A 22,959-nucleotide genomic window follows, 5' to 3' on the forward strand; every position below is an offset into this window, starting at 1 on the left:
CGAGCAGCAGCTGCAGGGATGACCTGCTGGAGTCTGGGAAATGCTGGGAATGCCATTAAATTAGACAGAAGTGGGCCATACAGCAGGAGGCTGATGATGCTGATGTGGATTATCCTCTCCAGCTCGCTGTGCCTCATGGCCGATGGTCAAATGAAGATCTCTCCAGAAACGTAAGTAAAACTGCACTAGAAAAAACAGATAGCTGACACTTGACAGGGAACAGTTTGGATCTGGTGTGAGTACAAAGCTGCCTTTATTCTGAAATTAATTCAGTTTTTGCCTTTGTTATTTTACTTACCCATAGTATGGCTGTATCCTCAATCACAATAAGAGCAAGTGTGCTACCATTCAGTGATAAATATAGACAATCTTTATTTGTATCACATCATTTCTGTGTGTACCCCCTTGCAACTCTACATGCAGTATGAGCCTTCTTAAAGCCATATGTCAGATGGATGAGTCAATAGTGTTCCTTTTTACTTGGCTGGTTATTCTACATACATATGGACCATCTGGACACCTGTGGGGTGTAACTAACTGCCAAATTGTACTCCTCTCTACAGCCACAGCTAAATAATCTGACATGTAAACCTGGATAAAGAGACATTCATTTAGAAAATGTAAAATGTGAAAATTATGGCATAGGCTTGTTTAACTAAAAACCTCTTTTTAGAACACTGATTTGTTATTACCCTTATTAATGGGCACAGTTTCAGGGACGATCAAGTGTTTGCTTGTCTATATAAATTTTAAAAACTCCAGTTTCCATAGGCTGTAATTGCTCACACATACTCACATAACTTTATATACTAATATGACTGTAGGATCTGACTTATTTAGATGTCATTTAATCCCATGTACGTGTAGCTCCAGATAAATGTACTCGCCAAAAGTTTAAAAAAAATAAATACAAAGTCTCTTTATCAAGGCTTGTGACTCCTACTGTAAAACAGTTTTCCAAAGATGGCTTTCCCGTGAGAAACAACAGTTCATATTGCCTAATGTGTTTTATTTTCACAGCAGTGTTCACTTTGTAAGATTAGTTGTCAGTTTATCTGTAGTGGATATTTCTTTTGGGAACGAAATGCTGCGCTTGTTTATTGTCCAAAGGCAAGACGAAGCTCTTTTGCCTGAACGGTTTTCAAACACCCTGCTGACTAAAGACAAAAACAGATCGATACAGTCCTGTCAGTCCACAGTAGCCATTTAACATTGTGTGTGCGTGTGTGAGAGAGAGAGTTGTGTGTTAGGGAGAGAATCTGAGAGCGACTGTATGCTTTAAAATTATAAATTAAAGGGGTTGAGAGAGACTGAGAAACAGCTCTTTGTTAGTACACTTAAACTGACTGGATGTCGTTAATGTTTGTGTGACTGGTTATATGTGCTTATCAATCCAGTCTGAGTCCAATACATCTATCAAAAAAAACCATAAAGCAGTGTTTACCTGTGCAGACTGGAGTTATATTCAGTGCAGTGTACACGTTTTTAGAGTTTACTGTATGTGTTGTCAGTAGCCAGGCTGGTGACTGTGGATAAAGCTCCGGGGACACCAGAGTTCAACAGTCCAACACAGGTCACTGAGCCCCAAATGCCTCACTCTGCTTAGGGAAGAAATGGCAGCAGGTCCCCTCCGGCTGTGAAAGTTAACAGTGACACGACCGGAACATTTCAGGCCAAGGAGGTCAGATCTTAATCCTCTAAAGCAATGTCACTCTTGTGCCAACAGGAAACATTGCACCTTTCTAGGAGTTGTTGGTCAAAACACATCATTGCTCTGGAATATGTAGGATTCTTTTCTTCTTTGGAGACAAGAAGTATTTTGTATTTTTAAAACTAAAGTGAATAAAATACTTTTGCTGCTCACGGAACCTGTTGCTCCAACCAGGTTGGGGTCCCAAAGGCCTGTTCTTAATCTGACCTGTACAGACACTGGTTGGAAAGTTATAATCCAGCCATTTCAACAAGTGTTATTTTAAAAGAAGTGATATTCCTGAAGCAGGAGTTTATCACTAAACACTAAACAAAATCTCCTGAAGAAGAATATTTGCGGCACAGTAGTTGGCTAGCACTTGTATACAGTCAGTCCTCACATTTTAGAATGAACATGCTCAAACGTTGCAATGGACATATCAACAAGTCAACAAATGATAAGCCAGTTTTCAGTACCGATGTTGGCAAACCTGCCTGCAAACTAACAGCGAGCCGGCCGACTCCCCATAGGTTGAGCCATCTGTCACATCCTGTCTACTCTCTAAACTCTATTACCTTACCTCAGTGGCAGTCACACAGAGGATTTGTAGAACTGCTGCATTTTATTGAGCACAGAATAACCTTTTGACCCGGCAGGCTGTCTGATTTAACTATCACCTTCAGTGTAATCTGCTTTAGTCTGTCTGTAGTGAATGTGGAGTAACTGCTTAAATGTTTTGCTGATTACATGTGTGATCATTTCCAGTGCTTTATACTCCCTATTTTTAAAGCAACGTACAAATCAATTTATTTGGACAGAGTATGATTTATAATGAGTTTTTTTTTTTTTTTTTTTTAATAATAATATAATGAGTTTTTTAATAGAAGTATCTGGATATATTTACCTCTGGATGTACTGTACTCATTCTGTCATGAAAAATATACTTTTGTTTTTTTTGAATAGCTAAAACATTAATACCAAAAATATGATCGCATGCTGCATACAAGAAGGTGGCATATCCACTCTAATACTCTATAATGGGTTTATTAAGACTGTGAGCTAGGAGCTGCATCTTTACCTTTATAAAGGTGTCTACCTCCTACTGATAATGTTTTCTATCTGTCCAGGGTGCAGCAGTGGGCTGTGTCATTTGGCAAAGAGATAACTGCTTTGTCCGCCAGGTACTCTGGAGCCAAACTTCTACAGAAGGCAAGAGACCACACACACACACACACACACACACACACACACACACACACACACACACACACACACACACACACACACACACACACACACACACACACACACACACTTAAAAGGACAGTTCACCTATGAAATTCAGATTTTCTATGAACTACCTCTGCCAACCAAAAGAAGCATGCAGCTAGTTAACATTAAAGCTCAGTCAGTACAGTAACACGGTCCTATATGAAATGGCTCAAAGCAAGATTTGTGGATTTTTTTTTTTTTAATAACCAGGTCTAAAACTACACTGTAAGCTGCATAACCAGGACAAAATGACATGCAGACAACAAGCAAGTTAGCAACTAGAGATTTTTCCATCTGGAGTTGGTGGAGAATAAAAACAGTACAAAAAGGAGAGAATTACATTCATCAGGTGACAACTGGTTTATTGTTTTTGGAAAGAAACATTGCTGCTGAGGTTTTCAAATGTATCTTGTTGCTGTTTTGAGCATGCCAAGTGAAGTGCCACTTGGTTCCATTATATTGACATAAGGCAGAAATCTCTACAGTTCCAGAAAACTGGACCTACGACTACAGTTCAGAGGTAAAATTGGAACATTTGATTTGAGGTGAATTGTCCTTTTAATATATTTTACACTTATACACAGATGATGTCAGACTGACAAATTAACGCTTATACACACTGCCTACATGCCTACGTACATTTATTGTCAGTTATTACGTTTGAGATGCCTCATGTGATGCTTCACTGATTTCTCATTTCAGACAGACAAATGATTATTTTTAGGCACTATTTAATCATGATTATGGTAGGAATGAATATGCCTTTATTGATGATCAGTCACATCAAAGTTCACACAAAAGAACATACAAAGGCAAGGTTATTTGGGGCTGTGCTCTCGTCCTCCTCTCATTGTGCTGTCAGCTATGCAGGCATTTAAATTAAAGTTGGAACTGGAAGCTGGGAATTGACAAAGAAATCTTGGAAACAAAAGTCAAATGTAGAGAGACAAATATAAAATCTGAAGACAGACAAAGAAATATGACATTATGTTGCAAAACTGAAAAGGGCAGAGTGTGAATTCATCCTTTTGCCCCCTTCTGTGCATTACATCAGCCAGTAAGAACATGGCAGACTGACACACATTTGCTGTACAACATCTGTGCATGGCCCAGAGAGCAATCTGATGACACATTTAATTCAAATACAATTCAGACATGCCTTTTAGTAATTAGCACGTGTGATCTTCCACTGCATGCCACCCTGTAGTATCCCTAGCAGGTCAATTCACCATCTGCTACACAGACTCACAAAATATGTGTTAACAACATTAACCAAACTAGCTGCACAAATAACCAGCCCCTACTGATTTAGTATAAACTATTTGCTACGCTATCCGACTTCGCAGTATGAAATAGCAAAGTGATCAAGAACAGAAAGTATTGTGGTGCTTTTAAATGCTTCAGTTGTCATAGGAGCAGCTCTTGCTGTAGTAACTGTATCCATAACAGCCCTATTACTATCCTATATTTTTTCCTAGCTGCAAAATTTGTTTTTATCCAGCCGGTGGTGTGTAAAAAGCATCCAGCGCATTAGTCTTATCTTTGCAACAAGAAGCCATAAATCACCCACCTCGGTTTAATCGATGGCTTTCTTGTTATAAGTGGAACATTTAGTGATTCTATCGTCTTGCTTGAGTAAACTGCATAGGATATTGAGCATTTAGGGCTGTGTTTTACAGTATAGTCATGAAAATGTTGGAGCTAAAGTTTTTACATTAGGCCACAAAAGATGTCTATATTATCCTTTTCTTATTTGATATGTTTTTTCCATGTGAAAATACAACTTGTCTTTATTGGATGGATGGACCTAAATTTGCACCTGATATGCTGCAGGGCTTTTCCCCGTTTACTTTCTTCTCCCTTGTCAAATCTATTTCCTCTGCACATTTTGATGATTTTTAAAATGTTGTAAATTAAGGGTAATTATCATTATGAAAGCAACTAAAAATGAGTCCAACACCAGAACAAACAAGAAGGGAATATGTAATTATATTTACTTTATATTAACCTGTCTGTCTTCATGTAATAACAATGTTAAAGTGCATTGATATAGCTGCTATGATTCACTAGTAGGTACTGAACAAATATTGCTAGTACTATCTGGCAACCTGGTTATTTGACTTGAAAAAGAAATATGTTAAAAGTACATTTTTAAAAATGCATTTAGTTGTTTGGTGATCATTTTAAATGCCACTGCTGTAATAACATGTCAGGATAAAGACTCCTTTTGATGTCTTTCACATCAACTTTGATCAAGTCCATTATAAATAGACTGTAAATCTTTGAAAACATCACCATTATTCTGCCATTGTACAGATTAGTGAGAGGATGAAGTCGGGACATCCATCTGTACCTAAAATCTGTAAATGTCTGGTGTGAAGGGTTGTGTGTATCAGGGTTACTGCCTGTATACTTGAATATGATTGATCTACTGATATAATTGAAAATTAGGGAAATATTTTATGATTGTGTTTTATTGTCTTGAAAAAGATCTGGTATAGATTTGCTATGGAAGGTCATTTTACATTTAAAAATATCTGTTTTAAAGAAATACAAGGATATTGAAGGCACGGTGAAGATAGAGGAAGTGAATGGAGATGAGCTGGTGAAAAAGTTTGCAGAAGAAATGGAAGAGATGCTTGGGAGGAAGATGAAAGCTGTTAAGGTAATAATTATGCATTTTGGTCGGCACTTTTAATGCCGACCAAACTATTTTGTACTCTGTTAAGCCAATCAAATCAAAGACTAGTACACGGTACACAATATTAGTGAAGGTTTGTGTAATGTTGTTAATTAATAAAATTAAAATCTTTAACACTTTGACTTTTATCACAGAGGCTAGCAGAAGCAGCAGAGGATGCAGATCTGGACCACGAGTACAATGAAACACTCGAGGTAAAGGATAATATGTTTATCTAGAAATTTAAAAATGTTTGTCATTTTTCAGCCCATAAAATGTAAGCATGCCACAGCAAGAGGAAAAATCATAGACCTAATAATGATGGATGTTCCTACCATGAAATCACCTATTTATTTGTGGATTTTGAAGCATTTTGGTGCCACAAATGTTGCCAGTTTTGTTGATTTTTTATGAAATGGATGTGTGATTTGGATAAAAGGGAAGAGCGAGGAACTTATCAGCTAATGCCAATGCTGGCTGACTAGCTAGCTTGGTTAGGCCTCAGTTACCCTGGCCTAGAGACTGGCTGGTGACCCCCTGGGTAAAATGTCATTCTCCAACTGATTGGAGTCTATGTGAAATAACCACAGAGTGTATGAAATATGGACACAACTAACACCAAGCCTCAAGAATGGAGCTAGCTTCAAATCGCCTTCTCCAGTTTTACAAGCTGATTTTTAGCCTTAGAGTTTCTGCTTATTTCTAACTAACTGTTTGTTCTTTATTAATGAGTTGTAGTAGTAGTAATCATAGTCGTAGTGTGTATATGTAGTCACCAAGTGCCATTTTTCTCTGTAGTTTGACTATTATAACTCCATGTTGATCAACACTGTGGATGAGGATGGGAATGCAGTGCCGCTGGGTGGAGAATTCCCTTTGGAAGCAAATGAACATTTTAATAAACTGCCAGTCAACATACAACAAAGTAACATACAAGTTCCCACAAATGTCTACAACAGAGGTAGTACAATTATAAGACCTTAAATCTACTTGAAAATACCACAGTACTCCAGATTGGCAGTAGAATATATTGTGTTTCTCTGTTTTGTAGATCCTGACATTCTCAACGGAGTCTACATGTCTGAGGCTCTGAATGATGTTTTCGTTGATAATTTCCAGAAAGATGCAACTCTCACCTGGCAGTACTTTGGCAGCTCTACAGGCTTTTTCAGGCTGTATCCAGGTGCGTCTGAGTCGCCTACACTCGGGTCAGCAAATGAGCTTCCTAGAGTTGTAGCGCAGTGAGTTAATTGATGGCATCTTTGGCTGCACTTTTTTGCTGTGATGATACAGTGTTAAAACAACATGAACAGCACTGTAGAAAAACATTCAGCTACATAAGCCAAACAGTGCACTGTACTTACACAGCAACTGACAGTGCAAGAGACTGTCAAGGAGCCTGTCAAACATGATGACTCAGTCTCAGTGGGAGTCTGGCTGCTGGTAAATTCTGTGTGTGTGTGTGTGTGTGTGTGTGTGTGTGTGTGTGTGTGTGTGTGTGTGTGTGTGTGTGTGTGTGTGTGTGTGAGAGAGAGAGAGAGAGAGAGAGAGAGAAAGAGGGGAGTAATTAACAGAAGATCTGTTACAGCTTGTTTTACTCACCCACTACATCATTCATCACAGCCTCGTTTGGCAGTTTGTCATCATCTATCCCAGCATTCATTTTGCCATAATTTGCTCATCTGTCCAACCAAACAACTGGCCAGGTGGCAGTTTTTCCTCTGACCATCATCTGCAATCTTTCTCTCTCTCTTTTCCTTCAGGTATCCAATGGACTCCAGATGAAAATGGTGTTGTCACATTTGATTGCAGAAACAGAAACTGGTAAGGCTATACTGCCTGTTGATGCTTTTTGAATAACTATAGCTCTCTGAATAGTTTTGAAGTCGAAACACAGTTCTGGGCAGGTGTCAACAGAACATGACATCTCCAAACCCCACTTACAGACCTTAGCACTCCAAGTCAACAGTGACTGGGCACTATTAAGCAGTTTTTGAGTGTCTATGGCTCACTTCTCCTTTTTAGGAGTATTTGACTGTCTCAAGTAAATGCCAGTCTATTCTTATCAGTGAGTATTTGGCAAATTGATCATCTTAACTCAGTAGCAGAGGCTTTCAGGGAGAGAGGGTCAGCCAACCTTTGCAGGCAAAGGTTAAAAGTAGACCTGCAAAACTCTGTTTTTGTTCAGTTAAACAAAGATAGAAGGTGTAAGCAGGGAGGCAGAACTAAGTTTTAATAGAGGCACATAGCATTTGATGTGGACCAGATGCAGGCAGGTCTACATCTGCACTGTTTGGGGTCAGTTTGCAGTTAAGGGCAAAAAAGTAAAAGAAGTATTTGTGTTAACCTAAAGATTACATTTGGGTAAGTACAGCCTGTGTCAAAGATAAACATACATTTAGTTAGGTACAACACTTGCCTGTACACTAAAAAGTAAACAATATGCTATTATTATTTTTTTCTCAGCTGCTATACTGAAAGGATGCTGCAACATGCTTTATGATGCATTACACTCTCTGACCACTTTGTTCAGCATGTAGTTATGGTCAAGCCGACCTGCTGAAGTTCAGTCTGAGCATCAGAAAAGGGAAGAAAGGTGATTTAAGTGAATGTGACATGGTTGTTGGTACTGGATGGGGTAGTCTGAATATTTCAGAAAGGGAAGAGAAATTATCCAATGAGAGGCATCAACAAAGCATTTTCACCCAGAACATACCTTGTTGATGCCAAAGGTCAAATGAGAACGGCCAGACTGCTTCAAGCTGATAGGAAGGCAAGAAAAACCCAAATAACCACTTGTTACACCCAAGATATGCAGAAGAGCGCCTCTGACCACACAATTCATTGAACCTTGAAATAGATGGGCTACAGCAGCAGAAAGCCTCACCAGGTGCCACTCCTGACAGCTAAGAACAGGAAACTGAGGATACCTCTACAATTTGCACAGGGTCACCAAACTTGGACAACGGAAGATTGGAAAAACATTGCCTGGTCTGTTGGCTGCTTCCAACAGTTTAACACACCATGTCACAAAGTTCAAATCATCTCAAACTGGTTTCTTGAACATGACAATGAGCTCAATGGACTCACCAGATCTTAATCCAATAGAGCACCTTTGGGATGGGATCGAATTGGAGATTTGCATCATGGATGTGTAGCCAATAAAGTTGTAACAACCGTGTCATCCCATCATGTCAATATGGACCAAAATCTCTGAGGAATGTTTCCAGCACTTTGTTGAATCTATGCCACAAAGAATTAAGGCAGTTCTGAAGGCAAAAGGGGTCCAACCTTGCACTAGCAAGTGGCCGGTGAGTGTACATGACAGTAACAGTGGATATTATGCACCCTAATACTGAATTGGGTTACTGGAATTCAGCCATCGTTAATTTAGTGTTTATGCTTATTTCTTTGCTGATGTGACACATGAAAATGTTTTCACTGTAAAAAATCTATCAGAAAGAAAAAAGGCTGTTTTGTGGCAGAACCTGTGTGGGTCCCAAACATAAATACTGTTGTCCTGGAGAGCAGAGCTCAAGGAAGAAGACAAAGTAGCTCTGGAAAGTTGCCGATCACAGCTGCTGGTCTAGGGGAAATCTCATTTATGTTAATTAGCTTAGGAAAATCAGGGGATGATAATAAAGAGATGAAGAGGGATACGAACGGAAGAACAGAGGAACAAATAAAAGGATAAATGTCTGCTCTGCCTGGCTGCTACGCTAGTGCTAAATGACACACCCTCTGTTTATACGTGATGTTAAAGGTAGGCTGTAGTGCTTCCTACTTCATCTTTCTTGTCATGTCTCTTTAGGTACATCCAAGCAGCCACATCTCCTAAAGATGTAGTAATCGTCGTGGATGTCAGTGGCAGCATGAAGGGACTCAGACTGACAATAGCCAAGCACACCATTAATACAATCCTGGACACTCTGGGAGAAAATGACTTTGTTAACATCATAGCTGTAAGTATATGCACAAACAGATGCACATGCACACAGGCCCAAATCTAAAATTTAGTTCACACCAAGCACAAATTTTCAGTAACATCAAACTTCCAAATATATTTTCTTTTTAGGTTTTTTCAGGATTTTGACTGCGTGCAACCCTACAACTACAAATCTGTGTAATAAGCATGGTTTATCCTGGTATTACTGTGTGTGTAATCATACGCCTCCTGCAAATCCTCTGCCTTTAAGCTGTATTTTTACCAGAATTTAAAGCTACACGCCTTTCAGCCGAGTGACCGTGCACCAAAATGAAAATCAGTACTTCTTTATGACAAAATTTGATGGAAAATGGGGGGAAAAAAGATTTCATAATTCACGCTTTTTTGTAAGATATATTCATAATGAAACTCGGCTTTGACCTTGATTGAACTTGTCTTGAACTAAAACACGGGCACACGCTGCTTCATGAATAGAACCACATTAATATCAGACTCCATATTAATCCAACAGCTTTAATATTGTTACACTGTGAGCCGTCAATATTTAAAGACGCTTCATTGGAGAGAATAAGTGTAATTTAATTGCTTTGTGGTATTCAGTGTGATTGACCAGCGGTAGTAAGACTGCACTAACAATTGTTTGTCCCCCTGCTGTAAATGTTAATCATGTTGACTCTTCACCGTGCTGCTCAGAGGCTAAATTGGCTCATGCGAATTGTTTTCTGTCTCCAGTACAGTGACTATGTTCGCTACGTGGAGCCTTGCTTCCAGGGCACTCTCGTACAGGCTGATCTGGATAACAGAGAGGTAACACGCACATGAGCACCCGTGATAAATGGCGCACGCGCACATACTCTCATGGCTGATTAATTCAATTAACCTCTTGTAACCTAATAATTATAAGTTGTCTTGCTAATACCCTGAAGACAAAGCTTATGCTGCAATCACATCACAGTTAAAACATCATGGCTTCAACCTGTTCTTTAAAGGATTTGCCCAATAAAACCCTAGAGGGCATGTGCGGTCTTCAGCCTCTGCTAGTATATTAAGAATATAGATATTCCTTCCAAATTCCTTTCTCTTCTCCTCTTTTGAATTTATATATCCAACACCAATTGTCTTTTCCTCTCTCCCTCCCCTTTGTTTTCCTTTTTTTTTTTTTTTTTAACTTCCCAACACCTGCTCAGTCTGCTCACTCTTTGTTTGTGAATATGTGTTGTAAGTATGCCCTACTTTCACTCCCCTCCACATTATGGCAGTTTGGTTGAGGTCGCTGGCCGCTGACAATTTAAGTTGGTCACATGACCTCTCAGCAAGGGATCTGATTGGTTGAATACATAGGATCGGCTGTAGCAGAATGGGCTTACAGATGTTGGCTGACACACTTGCACAAGTGGGAACGCACATGTGCAGGAAGACAATCATCAGTTTTCCAGTTGTTATACAAGAGTTCCAATATTCCTAAACAACCATTCACGTTTGGGTCTTGTGAAAGTCACATTGGGTCACCCTTTTTCAGTCTTTTCAGTTCAGCTTCATTTAAAAAAAGATTTTTTTTCAGGAAACCAGCTCTTTTATATTTAAACATCATTCCCAGTGTGCAAAACTGTATTCTCACACATAAAATGGTCATTCAATTGTACAAAGCTTGCATTTCTTCTTCTTCTTCTTCTAATTATTTTCTATTCACATACGCACTCATATTAAGTAAAATGTACCACTCACACAAGGCCTTGTATTATGTGCTATAAATAGCTACAGCCATGTGTGATGGTCGTGCATGTGAATGCCTGATCTGGTGTTGTTAGGGGACCTTGCCAATGCTTTGTAGTTCAGCCCTTTTTTTGCCTCTGACGGGGTCCCTTTTTTATTCAAACATAGAGAAAATAGCAGTAGAAGTAGTTAGCAGCAGTTTTTGTTCTCTTCATTATTTGAGATGACACCAAAGAAAGCACATCGCCTTTTCAGCACTTCTAAGATGAGTGCGTTACATTCAAATTGCACTTCTTCTTGAAACTGCATTTTTATATACAAGTGATTAATTAAGGAAGTGCTCATATCCATCCATGGCTCAAGAAGCAAACTGGCAAAAAAGAATAGAGCACTATTTTGTGGTCATTCCTCCTCTTATGTGTGTGTAAATCTTTGTGTGTTGATTAATCTTGATTACCTTCTGGTGTGGCAGTAGCTTTGCTGTTAGTGGTCAGTGTGCCAGGAAGCCGGGGATAATCCCTCCACTGCACTCTCTTTTCTATGTCTCCCTCTCTCTCTTTTTTTCTGTTATGACTAATTCAGCTGCATTGGCCTGAAGGGAAAGCACACTGGCTTACTGACGATGTCTGTGTGTTTGCTTTTTTGGGTCTCGCCCCAGCATTTCAAGCTTTTGGTGGAAGAGCTTCATGTCAGAGGAGAGGGCAAAGTAAAAAAGGCAATGAAGGAATCTTTCAAGATCCTCAATGAGGTTTGTCTTTCCTTGTCACAACCATAGCAACTGCTACCCTTAGGTCACAACAACATGCAGTACTGCAAACAGTTACTTCAAATAGTAAAGTTATTAAGGAATTCCTACATCTACAATTCACAGAGCTTAAGCACAGATTTTAAAAACATAGTATGTTGGGTGTGCATGTTTGTGTGTTTAGGCTGCTGCACTGGGGCAGGGCAGCCTGTGTAACCAGGCAATCATGCTGATAACAGACGGAGCCATGGAGGACTTCCAGGATGTTTTTCAAGAGTTTAACTGGCCGGAACGACGGGTATTATAAACACATACGGAAGCATAAAGACCACCACAGACAAATTTCAGTAAAAAGCTGTTCGGAATATTGAAATGGTGTGGCTTATTACACCCTACTATATACAGTACCTGACTATCTCTCCAGGTTCGAGTGTTCACCTATCTGATTGGACGGGAGATGACGTTTGCTGAAAATGTCAAATGGATCGCCTGCAACAACAAGGGTAAAAACCAAGTGGTTTCAAATTTGGTGGCTTTGTTTGTGAGGAATTAAATGCTTAATGAGATATATTGATGAAATTTTCATAATCCACACCAGAAGACTATAACAAGAGAAACTGAAAGTTAAAGAATATTAAAGAAAATGCTGCAACAGAGACAGAGACAAACCCCTGGTGTTCCCAGCAGAATAAGAGGTATAAGAGGTGTGCTTGGCCTTGTGGTGATTCCAGGTGGTACTATATGGAATTAGGTATCAGGTGCTGCCCCCTTGTGAATTACAAGGGGTCATGCAGCAGCTTAGGGAATAATCACATTATCCTCTTCTAGCATCTAAAAATCCGTGGCTAAATAACTGATAATCATCACAGATACACTGTAAACATATCCCTGGCCAAAAATGTCATAACACTGTGCATGTGTTATGTGTGACAGGTGCACTCCATTTAGTTGCATAAACTGAGAGTTGCTTCTACCTGCAAGCTGATATTTGTCAAACGGATATGTTGCTGCTGCTTTCTGCACACAGCTCCTGCTTTAAACCTTCTGGATATGGTTTCAGTTTGCAAGTCTACTTAATAATTTGCTCCAGGACTCTTGGGAGATGTTACCAAGGGGAAAAATATTGCACATATTCACTTGGCAGAACTTCAGTAGCCTGTTGTCACTGCAGGTATCCCATTGACGTCATTGTCTCCCACTTGTAGAAATGCCACAAACCTTAGACTAAGCCAAGCTTTAAAGAACGTCAAAAACACATTTGCATCAGTAGGAGATTCAAGCTGTTTTTTGTTTTTTTCATATTTTTGGAATACAGGGTGTTTTGATGTCTGATAAATGAGTTTATTCCTCTAAATTCAATACCCAAAGGCAGAAACTTGAATGTTAAAAATAATGGATGAACAATTTATTTTCCAAAAAATAAACTCAGTTTTCCATCTGAATAGTTTATGACATGAGTTACAGCATGTGTGTGCATTTTTTTGTGCCTTCTGCAGGTTATTACACACATGTCTCAACACTGGCTGATGTCCAGGAAAACGTTATGGAGTACCTCCATGTGCTGAGCCGACCAATGGTCATCAACCACGATCATGACATCATTTGGACTGAGGCCTATATGGACAGTGTGGTCAGTCTCCTTCTTTATTATACTCATGCATTGTGCAGCTCACAGAGAGAAATGCTCATGTGCAGTTTCCATGTCTATTATCTATATTTAAAGACCGTCTATCATCTCTGTGTCTCTCTCCATGGTGCTGAAATATTCAGTACCTTCCCCATCTACATGTAAATTAAATCACTAAATGTTCTAGCTGCATTCTGGTGCACTGACCACTGTAGCAATCATATGGCCAAGTAACACAAAAATAAAGTAGCTGCTCAGTACTGTAATACTATGTGTAGAAGGTCTCGCATCAGTTAACTGAATACTATGATAGCGTATTAGGGACATTCTTCTAGGTAAAAATAAAAAATTGCGGAGCCAGAGGAGGGATTTAATAATCCAAGAAAATAAATCCCTGAAATTAATGAATAAAAAGATGGATGTAGTCACCGTGACACCACCATTGTAAATGCCTATTTTGAGTCCTCAGCAGTGGTATTTTTGGTTTCTTGAAAGTGGACATGAGAACCGTGGGGTATTTCTGACACTTAACTCTCATACGGTAGCTAGCTACTTGTCAATCATAAGGTAGCCATGGCCTAAAATACACCCTGCTTTATTATCTATTTGATCTATTTTACTCTATATGGAACCAAGCAAAAAGGAACGTTGTGTTCATTTTGTGCAATTAACACCAAAAGCACTAAGAACTTATCAAGCTGAGAGGATAGTCTGATCATTTTCTTATACAGTGCTGTAAAACAAAAAGGTTCACTGCCTTCCTGATTTTTTTAATTTTTTTTTTGCATTTCTGTCACACTTTCTCTTAATAAATGAAATCATCATTTCAAAACTGCATTTTACATTTACTTAGGTTATCTTTGTCTAATAATAAAATTTGTTTGATGATCTGAAACGTGACTGTCATGCAAAAAAAGTAAGAAATCAGGAAGGGGGCAAATATTTTTTTCATAGCACTGTAGACTTAAGAAGAGTCAGTAGAGTCTGGCCATTTAAAAGAATGCAGGTTTAAAGCACCACCTCACTAGTTTCACTTTGCAGAGGGAAAACTTACAGTACATTCATAAAATTCTATGGATTAAATGTATTTATTTTTGAAATTCCCATATATAGTCCTGAGTTTTTTTTCCCTTTGGTCATAGAAATATTACATTTTAATTTGAAAAGCTTATTGGAGTGATTTCTTTCTCTTTTTTTAAAAATAAACATTTCTCTTTTCTTGTGTGGATGTTCATATGTGTTTTTCTCCCCATTTACCTTTACCTTCAGTTCCCAAGTACAGAAAAGGTAATCAAATCTGGAGCCGTAGCTTTGGCTAGAAAAATAAAATGAAGTGTAGTATCAGTAATGTCATGCTTAGGTTTTGTGTAGTCAGTGGTTGTCAGTTGTTAGTCAACTACAGTATTAAAGTTTTTGCTAATGCTAAAGGTAGCTCATCCTCTAGATACTAGCTGGCCTAATGTTGTCAGTCTTGGTTTTTCACCAGAAATGAGATGTTTCAAAATGCTTTAATATTAATTTTATTTCATAATTTTGAAAATTATTTTAAACTTTTGCAACTATTGAAGCTGGTGGTAGTTTTTGTTTTTACAACATGTTAGCCTGTTGTTTTCATCTCCAAATTACTTTTGTAAACTGGGTAAACAAACACCTGGAAATTTACCTTTTTTCTTTCTTTCCTTTTTTTGTCCACAAGCTCGCTAAGTTAGCTTCTCACCGGAAAGAAAACACTGAATGTTTCATGTTTTGTTTTTGTTTGGTATCACAGCTGTTTAACACCCAGGCACAAAGCTTGCTCCTGATGACCTCAGTAGCCATGCCGGTGTTCAGCAAGAAGAAAGAGACTGTAAGTAGTTCTTTTTTTTTTTTTTTTTACAAAATTAATTCCCAATTACCCAGCAGCTTTGTCCTGAAATTGTGTATTTGTGTTTATGATGGTATACTAATTGCTTTTCTTTTTATGAAATTGTGTAGATGATAATAAGGCGGAGGAGTGTACTCATAAACTTTAACGGGAAATGAGTAATTACTGAAATGGAGTCAAAACAGAAAGAAACAGGCTGCCAGAAATTTGAAAGTGCTGTTTGATTGAGCAATAACTTTTGAATCCACAGATCAAAACATCTGCCCAGCTGAACTTCCCTTAAATCAGAGCCTGTCTCCAAAATTAAACCACTGCTATGACCTAAAAAACAAACATGAACCAAAAGTCACTCTCTCATCTCCAGCTGGCTCAGAATGCAGCATGTTGCCTTTTGATTGCTTTCTTGTTCTATTCTCATTTTGCATTTTTGAATTTGTTTTATGTATTGATTTTAGTTTACCTCAGTTTTTATTTGGGATTACCGTTTTTGTTTCTTTCCCCTGCTTTTGCATTGTCTGTCTTTGTGAGCTTTCTTTAAAGTGATACATATATAAAAGTTATTATAATAATACCATAATAGAATTCTGACCTTGTAAACTTTCCTGTAGTTATCGCATGGGATTCTACTGGGAGTGGTAGGAACTGATGTTGCCTTGAGAGAACTCATGAGATTAGCTACAAGATACAAGGTAAAACCTTAAAGTAACAGTGCTGTAACATATATGCTGTACTTAAGTGCTGTCAACGGATTTCATCCTTATGTCTCTTTTTAGCTGGGTGTCCATGGCTACGCCTACCTCATCACCAATAATGGGTACATCCTCTCTCATCCTGACCTGCGACCTTTGGTATGAGGATTTTTTTTTTGTTGTTGTTCATATTAGGTAATGGATTATGGAAATCTGTTCTGACTTTATAGGCGTACATTTTTGTTTGTGTGCTTGTGTTTGTGTGTGGCAGTATAAAGAGGGTAAGAAACTAAAGCCCAAACCCAACTACAACAGTGTTGATCTGTCAGAGGTGGAATGGGAAGATACTGAAGAAAAAGTGGGTCACACACATTTTTGTCCTGTTCATTTCTCTGCTTTCCTTTGACTTATGGTGTAAGGTGCTGATATAGTGTAACACTTGAGGAGTTGAGTATGTCTGTTTCTTTGTTTTTTTAGCTGAGGGCGGCCATGGTTAAAGGAGAAACTGGAAACTTGTCTTTAGATGTGAGAACATCAGTGGATAAAGGAGTGAGTTGCTTCTGTTTTTTTATGAATCTGTGTAAGAGGAGACACAGTGAATATTATATCAGCCATTTATTTCTTTTCTTGCTTTTTTTAAGTTTGTCTTTTTTTTTAATAGAAAATGTATTTTTGTGCTCTGTGGTGCTTATGAGCCCTGTTTTTCTTACAGAGAAGAGTGATGTTCTTGAAGAATGATTACTTCTATACTGTCATCAATGAGACACCATTTAGGTTTGTCCAAACCCTTTAAACTGTGCTAAATTCCTTAAAGGGAAAAGTTTTAAAAACCATGTCAACAAAGCAAGACTCCTTCTTTTAATTACTAGCAAAAGCATACAGTAAGCAATATCTGCTCAGTCCTTCTTAAACTTTCCCACATACTGTAACAGTCTTGGTCTTCTCTGTGTTGACAGTCTGGGAATAGTGTTGAGTCGAGGATACGGACAGTATATCTTCATGGGAAATATCTCCGTTGAGGAGGGTGAGTCTTCTGTCTCTGGTTATCTGTATTTGTGTCTGCCTTTCTTACTCTTTGGCTTGCATCTTGATTTCCATTCTTCTGCAGGTCTTCATGACTTACTGGTTCCAGATCTGACCATAGCCAACGAGTGGTGAGTTTAATTTACGGAGGATAACTGTTGCAGATTAACAGGTTTTAGATAGGTCATGTTTCTCCTTTGTGTAAGGCAGCATCTGTTCTCACTGCAACACACATTATTTACTGGTCGGACACCAGAGGGGTTGTACCATGAAGCCAGATTAATGGGTTAGACACCTATGTTGAGCTTAAAGTCAGTGTTTTCAGTGTCACGAAGGTGGTTTCTTTTTTATCCTAATTTAAGCTGAACACATAACAGTTTATATTCAGAGTCTTAGTTTTGAAATCAGTTGGAAGTATCCCATTGTTTTATATAGGTTATATAGTGAAGTGCAATCTAGATTATCTGTTGTTGTATTACCATTTATAAACAAAACTTATTCAGTCACATCTTATAAATTCCATCAAATGAAGCTGCAAAGGTGCCATAGTGCAAACAGCATGTGTCGCATTGTGGCAAGATTTTTCTTACATTCAGCATAAAAGATTGATTCAGAAAATGTTTAAATGTTTTGTGCTTGCTCCTAATCTGCTGCTAAATCTCTTTCACACAACCAGAACTGCAGCTACTTGAAACCAAATTGGAAGATTGATCAGTTATATTTGTAGGCTCCACATCACTGAGAACATTCAATCAATAAAATTAATTTTCCCTTTGATCTGGTGACAGACTAATGTGATTTCCTCATCCCCTTTATTAGGCTATGGGAGAGAGTCAAAACTGAATGCACAGAGGGATGTTTAAATGTATCAAATGGTTCAGAGCTCTGATTTGCAGCTGTTACATTAGAAATAAACATCAGCATTTTCTTTATAGATCTCTTTAATCTGCTCCTGTAATAATGTCTCTGACTGGAACAGTCAGAGCTCAGATTAATTTTATGTAGAAGAAGAATTACGTGATGTGTCACACTCCCCCTGCACAGCATGCACAGGGCCAAAGCAGCAAGCCTGGCTTTAAAAAGAGAGTTGATAGCCACCCTTGCCAAGCCAGCTAACCCAAAGAAATCCTGGTTATGGTGGGCCTCTTTAGCAGTATACCCCTCTAGCAGTTAGCTTGTTCTTCAAATTTTGTTGTTTAATTGTGGCTGGCAAGTGGCTTCTTGGTGCATTACCACCACCCTCTGGGGTTGACAGCATTTAACATACTACAAGGTGCCAGTATAAACAAGGGAAAATATTACACATTTTAAGTAAAATATTTGATATTTCAGACAAGAAATAGTTGCATAACATTTTGTTTTTAATTTCATTTTTATTTAATGACGTCAGATAACTGACATATGTGTGTGTTTGCAGGACTTACTGTGAGACAGACATTGACCCAGCACATCGCAAGCTGAGTCAGCTTGAAGCTGTGAAACGATACCTCACTGGCAAAGAACCAGATCTGGAGTGTAAGTTGTGACTTAGTGTCAGGCATCATATCTGTCAGGTTCAGTTCATAAATGCTGCATGTTTTTCATGCTTAAGTTGGAAATCGAAGAACAAAGTGCGATTTCAACTTTGCTCCCTTTTTCACCAGTCAGTGCCATGATCCTATATACACCAATCAGGAATAACATTATGACCACTGGCCTAATATTGTGATGGGCCCCCTTTTGCTGCTAAAACAGTCCTGACCCACTGAGGCATGGACTCCTCTAGACCCCTAAAGGTGTGTTAGCAACAGATCCTTTAAGTCCTGTAAGTTGCGAGGTGGGGCCCCCATGGGTCAGACTTGTTTGTCCAGCATATCCCACAGATGCTTGATTGGATTGATTGAGATCTGGGGAATTTGGAGGCCAAGTCAACACCCCAAACTCATTGTTGTACTCCTCAAACCATTCCTGAACCATCTGCTTTGCAGCAGGGTGCATTATCCTGCTGAAAGAGGCCACAGCCATCAGGGAACACTGTTTCCATGAAAGGATGTTCATCATTTGCAACAGTGCTTACAGTAGGTAGGTGATACATGTCAAAATAATATCCACATGAATGGCAAGACCCAAGGTTTCCCAGCAGAACATTGGCCAGGTGCCAGGTGTTCCCCAGGTGAGCGATGTACACACACCCAGCCATCCACGTGATATAAAAGAAAACGTGATTCATCAGACCAGGCCACCTTCTTCTGTTGCTTCGTGGTCCAATTCTGATGCTCACATGCCCATTGTTGGCACTTTTGGCAGATGACAGGGGCCATTATAGGCACCCTGACTGCTCTGTTGCTATGCAGCCTGTGTATTCTGACACCTTTCTATCAGAACAATCATTAACCTTTTCTGCAATTTGAGTTACAGTGGCTCATCTGTTGGACCACACGGGCACGCCTTCATTTTTCACATGTATCAGTGAGCCTTGGTCACCCATGACCCTGTCACTGGTTCTTCCTTGGACCACTTTTGTTAAATACTGACCACTGCAGACCGGGAACACCCCAGAAGAACTACAGTTTTGGAGATATTCTGAACCAGTCATCTAGTCATCACAATTTGGACCTTGTCTATCTCACTCAAATCTTTGTGCTTGAACCATTTTTCGTGCTTCTGACATGAACTTTGGGGACAAATTGTTTACTTGCTCAGGTGCCAGGATGAATTCACTTCACCAGTCAGTGGTCATGTTATGCCTGATTGGGTATATGCATATAACAGGATAAAAGTAGCAGATGGAAAATAAGTAAAACACTATATACTGCTATACTTATTTTTCCTCTGCTTTTTCTGAACAGGTGATATGCAGCTGTTGCAACAAACACTATTTGATGCTGTGGTCACAGCTCCTATGGAAGGTTACTGGACTGCCCTCATGCTCAACACATCTGGGTGAAAATGAACACAAATGTTCTCTCAGTTCAGTCATCAACTTTTTACTCAATTGGTTATTTTTATTTTTACTAACACATATTTTTCCTCTCTATGTGTGTGTTTTCTTTTTGTTGTTTTTCCTCCTTTGTTCTTCCTCTTGTTCGCTCAGTATGGATGAAGGTATTGAAACAGCATTCTTGGGGACCCGTTCAGGTCTGATGAGATTTCTGAGGTATACTGGTATTGAGAAAAGAGTTGGCAGGTGAGTATGAAAACCGCACCTTTTAAATAATTTATAACTGCATCTAACTGGTTATGTTATCATATCCAAAACCAATTACAAAATCGAGTCCAAAACGCTGTATAAAAGGCTTCCCTTAGACTGATGGTAATTGAAGCCCTGAATGATGACTTTACGCCCCCTGGTGGTTAAAGGTAAATTTGACTTAATTCCTGAAACCAGAGGAACAATTTTTTGGTGCAGTATTTTTATTAGTTCCCAATAAATCCTTTCTTTGGATATGTCACTGTTGATGAACACTGTCTGTCTTGTTAAGCCAGTTTAACATTGCTATTTTTTTCCCCATTTTATTTTCTACCCTTTTCTTTTTTATATATATATTTTCTCATTTTTTTCAGCAGCAATATGCTTTCATTGTTATCTTTTCATCAAAGCTTTTTCTTATCATTTACGCAGTAGGTTGTTCTTTAAGCTTATTTTTGTCTCTCCCCAGGTCTTTCCTGACCTCCACAGACAAAGAGAATATGTTCACGCTGGACCATTTCCCAGTGTGGTACCGCAGAGCAGCTGAGTACCCAGCTGGACAGTTTCTATATTACATGCCCAGACAGGACACTAGAGGTAGGAGGACATACCTTTACTTAGCACACACACAGAAAAAAAAACATACAAAACACTATTTGTGATTTTTTTTTTTTAATTTGTTTGTCAGCAGATTGAGCAAAGATTGGCCCTGTGTCGGGCTAGTTTCTCTCCAATCAGGGAACTACAGCTGCTCTTTTCTGTTGCTTTCTCTATATATTTATGTAGTTTGCATCAGCAAAGTTCTCTCGCTGATTAGGAAAACTTGGGAAATGTGTTTCTAATGAGACAAAATATAAAGTATCTCATCCAGCTTGATGTATATCCTATGCCAGCTTATTCTTCCTCTCAGTTCATTAGTTAAATGATGTAAATCCTGCTGTCTTGGTGAATAATCCTCAGTGTCAGAGTGTGAAAATTAACAGCTGTGTCATGTTTGCCATCACGTCATACTAACCTCATCTTTATTTGTAGTTGAGAAAGGAAACAACAGAAAAACGCATGCGAGTTTGAGCCCGGCCTTTCTCTGCCTCTGGATTAAAGTCTCTTATTTTGCTCCAGAGGAATAAAATGTATTTTTAAAGGGCTTTGAAAAATACGTTTGCAGTAAAGAGATTTAGGCAGCAACAGAAGGCATTAATGTAAATGTAATCTTCACTAAACAGTGCACAGTGTGCAGCTGGAAACGCTGCTGTACCCAATGACAGAATATATTGTTTGTGTATATTGACTTACATACGTTGTTTTTAGCGTGATACAGTTACAAAATAAATTTTAGGGGCGTTGTCTTGACACTGCCTATTGGTGGTAATCATTTTGTGGTGTGTTTCTATGCTTATTATGAGACACACTTTCAAATACAAAATAATCCCCCTACATGTATTAGGAGTATGGTAAATGTAGTGTGTTGTTCTTAGATGTATTCAGGGACTATGAGGCTGACTATAGCGCCACCTTGAGTGCAGAAGAGGTGGAAAACCAATGGGAGGAGGAGGAGGAGGAGGAGGAGGAGGGTAGAGGAAAACTGTTTCTTATACTTGGCATGCCTCCTTGTTTTAATTTGATTTCTATCAGATACATCCTGTTCTTCCTGTTTTTTGATTTGTTTCTCTTCTGACTTTTTCTAAGTCTGTCTTTCTTTTTTTTCCCCCTTCATTCTCTTTCACTCTCTCTCTCTCCAACTGCATGAGCATGCAATAAAAAACGGGAACCTCCTCTCCTTTCTTAGAGAGCTTTCTAGTAAAGCCATCTTAGTTACATAGTTTTTTGGCATTATTTTTTCCCATGCTGTCATGTTACTACATTGTGTCTTTTTTGTCTTAGTGACTGAATAACAGAAATATAAACACAGGGCACATGGAAACATATAATACACTGACAAAGTCCGTTGGTTATAAATGTATTATTCGATTAGCTCTCATAATCTGTGTTACATAATGCCTTAAAATGTTAATCTGCTGGTATCTGTGGCTTGATGACAGTTGGCATTGGCTGCCATGAATGCTCAGAATAGATGCAAAGAAAGGGAATGTGCAAATGTATTAAATTAATTCAAACTATCTCTCCAGTCCAGGTCAGTCTATCACCCACATATTTGAAAAACACACTTTTGGCACACCCGAAATTACATTTGAGCTGTCACTATCACTGTGAGTGATCATAGACTGTTAAAGACATATTAAGTATGTAAGAACAAAAATAGTTCTGAGAACATTTTCCGCATGCACATACAGTAATCCTGCATGTCTGTATATTTGGAAAGGATCCGTGCATGCACACACACTTGCATTCATAAGGTACTGTTAATACCTGCTAATTGTGCGTGTTGTTCTACCAGCAGGGAGGATTGTGATTGCCGCCACTGCTGTGACTGTGACGGTGGGCAAGAAAACGGCCCTTGCTGGAGGTAGGATGACAACTTCTGTTTTAATACATACCCTATCTGTCTCACACACACACACACACATGCTTTATCCCGCTGCT

At 38.8% G+C, this 22,959-nt stretch overlaps 1 protein-coding gene across 1 annotated transcript in view; it reads left to right on the forward strand.

Annotated features, from left to right (window-relative positions):
• The window catches only part of cacna2d4a (calcium channel, voltage-dependent, alpha 2/delta subunit 4a), a 92,199-nt gene continuing 69,240 nt past the window's right edge, over positions 1 to 22,959 (forward strand). Inside the window, exons 1-26 of the mRNA XM_030719861.1 lie at positions 1 to 170; positions 2,818 to 2,899; positions 5,511 to 5,627; positions 5,798 to 5,857; positions 6,441 to 6,603; positions 6,694 to 6,825; positions 7,406 to 7,466; positions 9,454 to 9,604; positions 10,321 to 10,395; positions 11,960 to 12,049; positions 12,231 to 12,344; positions 12,471 to 12,549; positions 13,543 to 13,676; positions 15,442 to 15,519; positions 16,146 to 16,226; positions 16,311 to 16,385; positions 16,498 to 16,584; positions 16,704 to 16,775; positions 16,939 to 17,000; positions 17,183 to 17,250; positions 17,335 to 17,380; positions 18,667 to 18,764; positions 20,078 to 20,171; positions 20,323 to 20,415; positions 20,888 to 21,015; positions 22,814 to 22,882. Of these exons, the coding sequence (XP_030575721.1) occupies positions 19 to 170; positions 2,818 to 2,899; positions 5,511 to 5,627; positions 5,798 to 5,857; positions 6,441 to 6,603; positions 6,694 to 6,825; positions 7,406 to 7,466; positions 9,454 to 9,604; positions 10,321 to 10,395; positions 11,960 to 12,049; positions 12,231 to 12,344; positions 12,471 to 12,549; positions 13,543 to 13,676; positions 15,442 to 15,519; positions 16,146 to 16,226; positions 16,311 to 16,385; positions 16,498 to 16,584; positions 16,704 to 16,775; positions 16,939 to 17,000; positions 17,183 to 17,250; positions 17,335 to 17,380; positions 18,667 to 18,764; positions 20,078 to 20,171; positions 20,323 to 20,415; positions 20,888 to 21,015; positions 22,814 to 22,882 (2,461 nt within the window). The 5' untranslated portion in view covers positions 1 to 18. The remainder of the gene's footprint in view (positions 171 to 2,817; positions 2,900 to 5,510; positions 5,628 to 5,797; positions 5,858 to 6,440; positions 6,604 to 6,693; positions 6,826 to 7,405; positions 7,467 to 9,453; positions 9,605 to 10,320; positions 10,396 to 11,959; positions 12,050 to 12,230; positions 12,345 to 12,470; positions 12,550 to 13,542; positions 13,677 to 15,441; positions 15,520 to 16,145; positions 16,227 to 16,310; positions 16,386 to 16,497; positions 16,585 to 16,703; positions 16,776 to 16,938; positions 17,001 to 17,182; positions 17,251 to 17,334; positions 17,381 to 18,666; positions 18,765 to 20,077; positions 20,172 to 20,322; positions 20,416 to 20,887; positions 21,016 to 22,813; positions 22,883 to 22,959) is intronic.

The sequence above is a fragment of the Archocentrus centrarchus genome, chromosome 23, assembly GCF_007364275.1.
Source record: "Archocentrus centrarchus isolate MPI-CPG fArcCen1 chromosome 23, fArcCen1, whole genome shotgun sequence".
Lineage (NCBI taxonomy): Eukaryota > Metazoa > Chordata > Actinopteri > Cichliformes > Cichlidae > Archocentrus > Archocentrus centrarchus.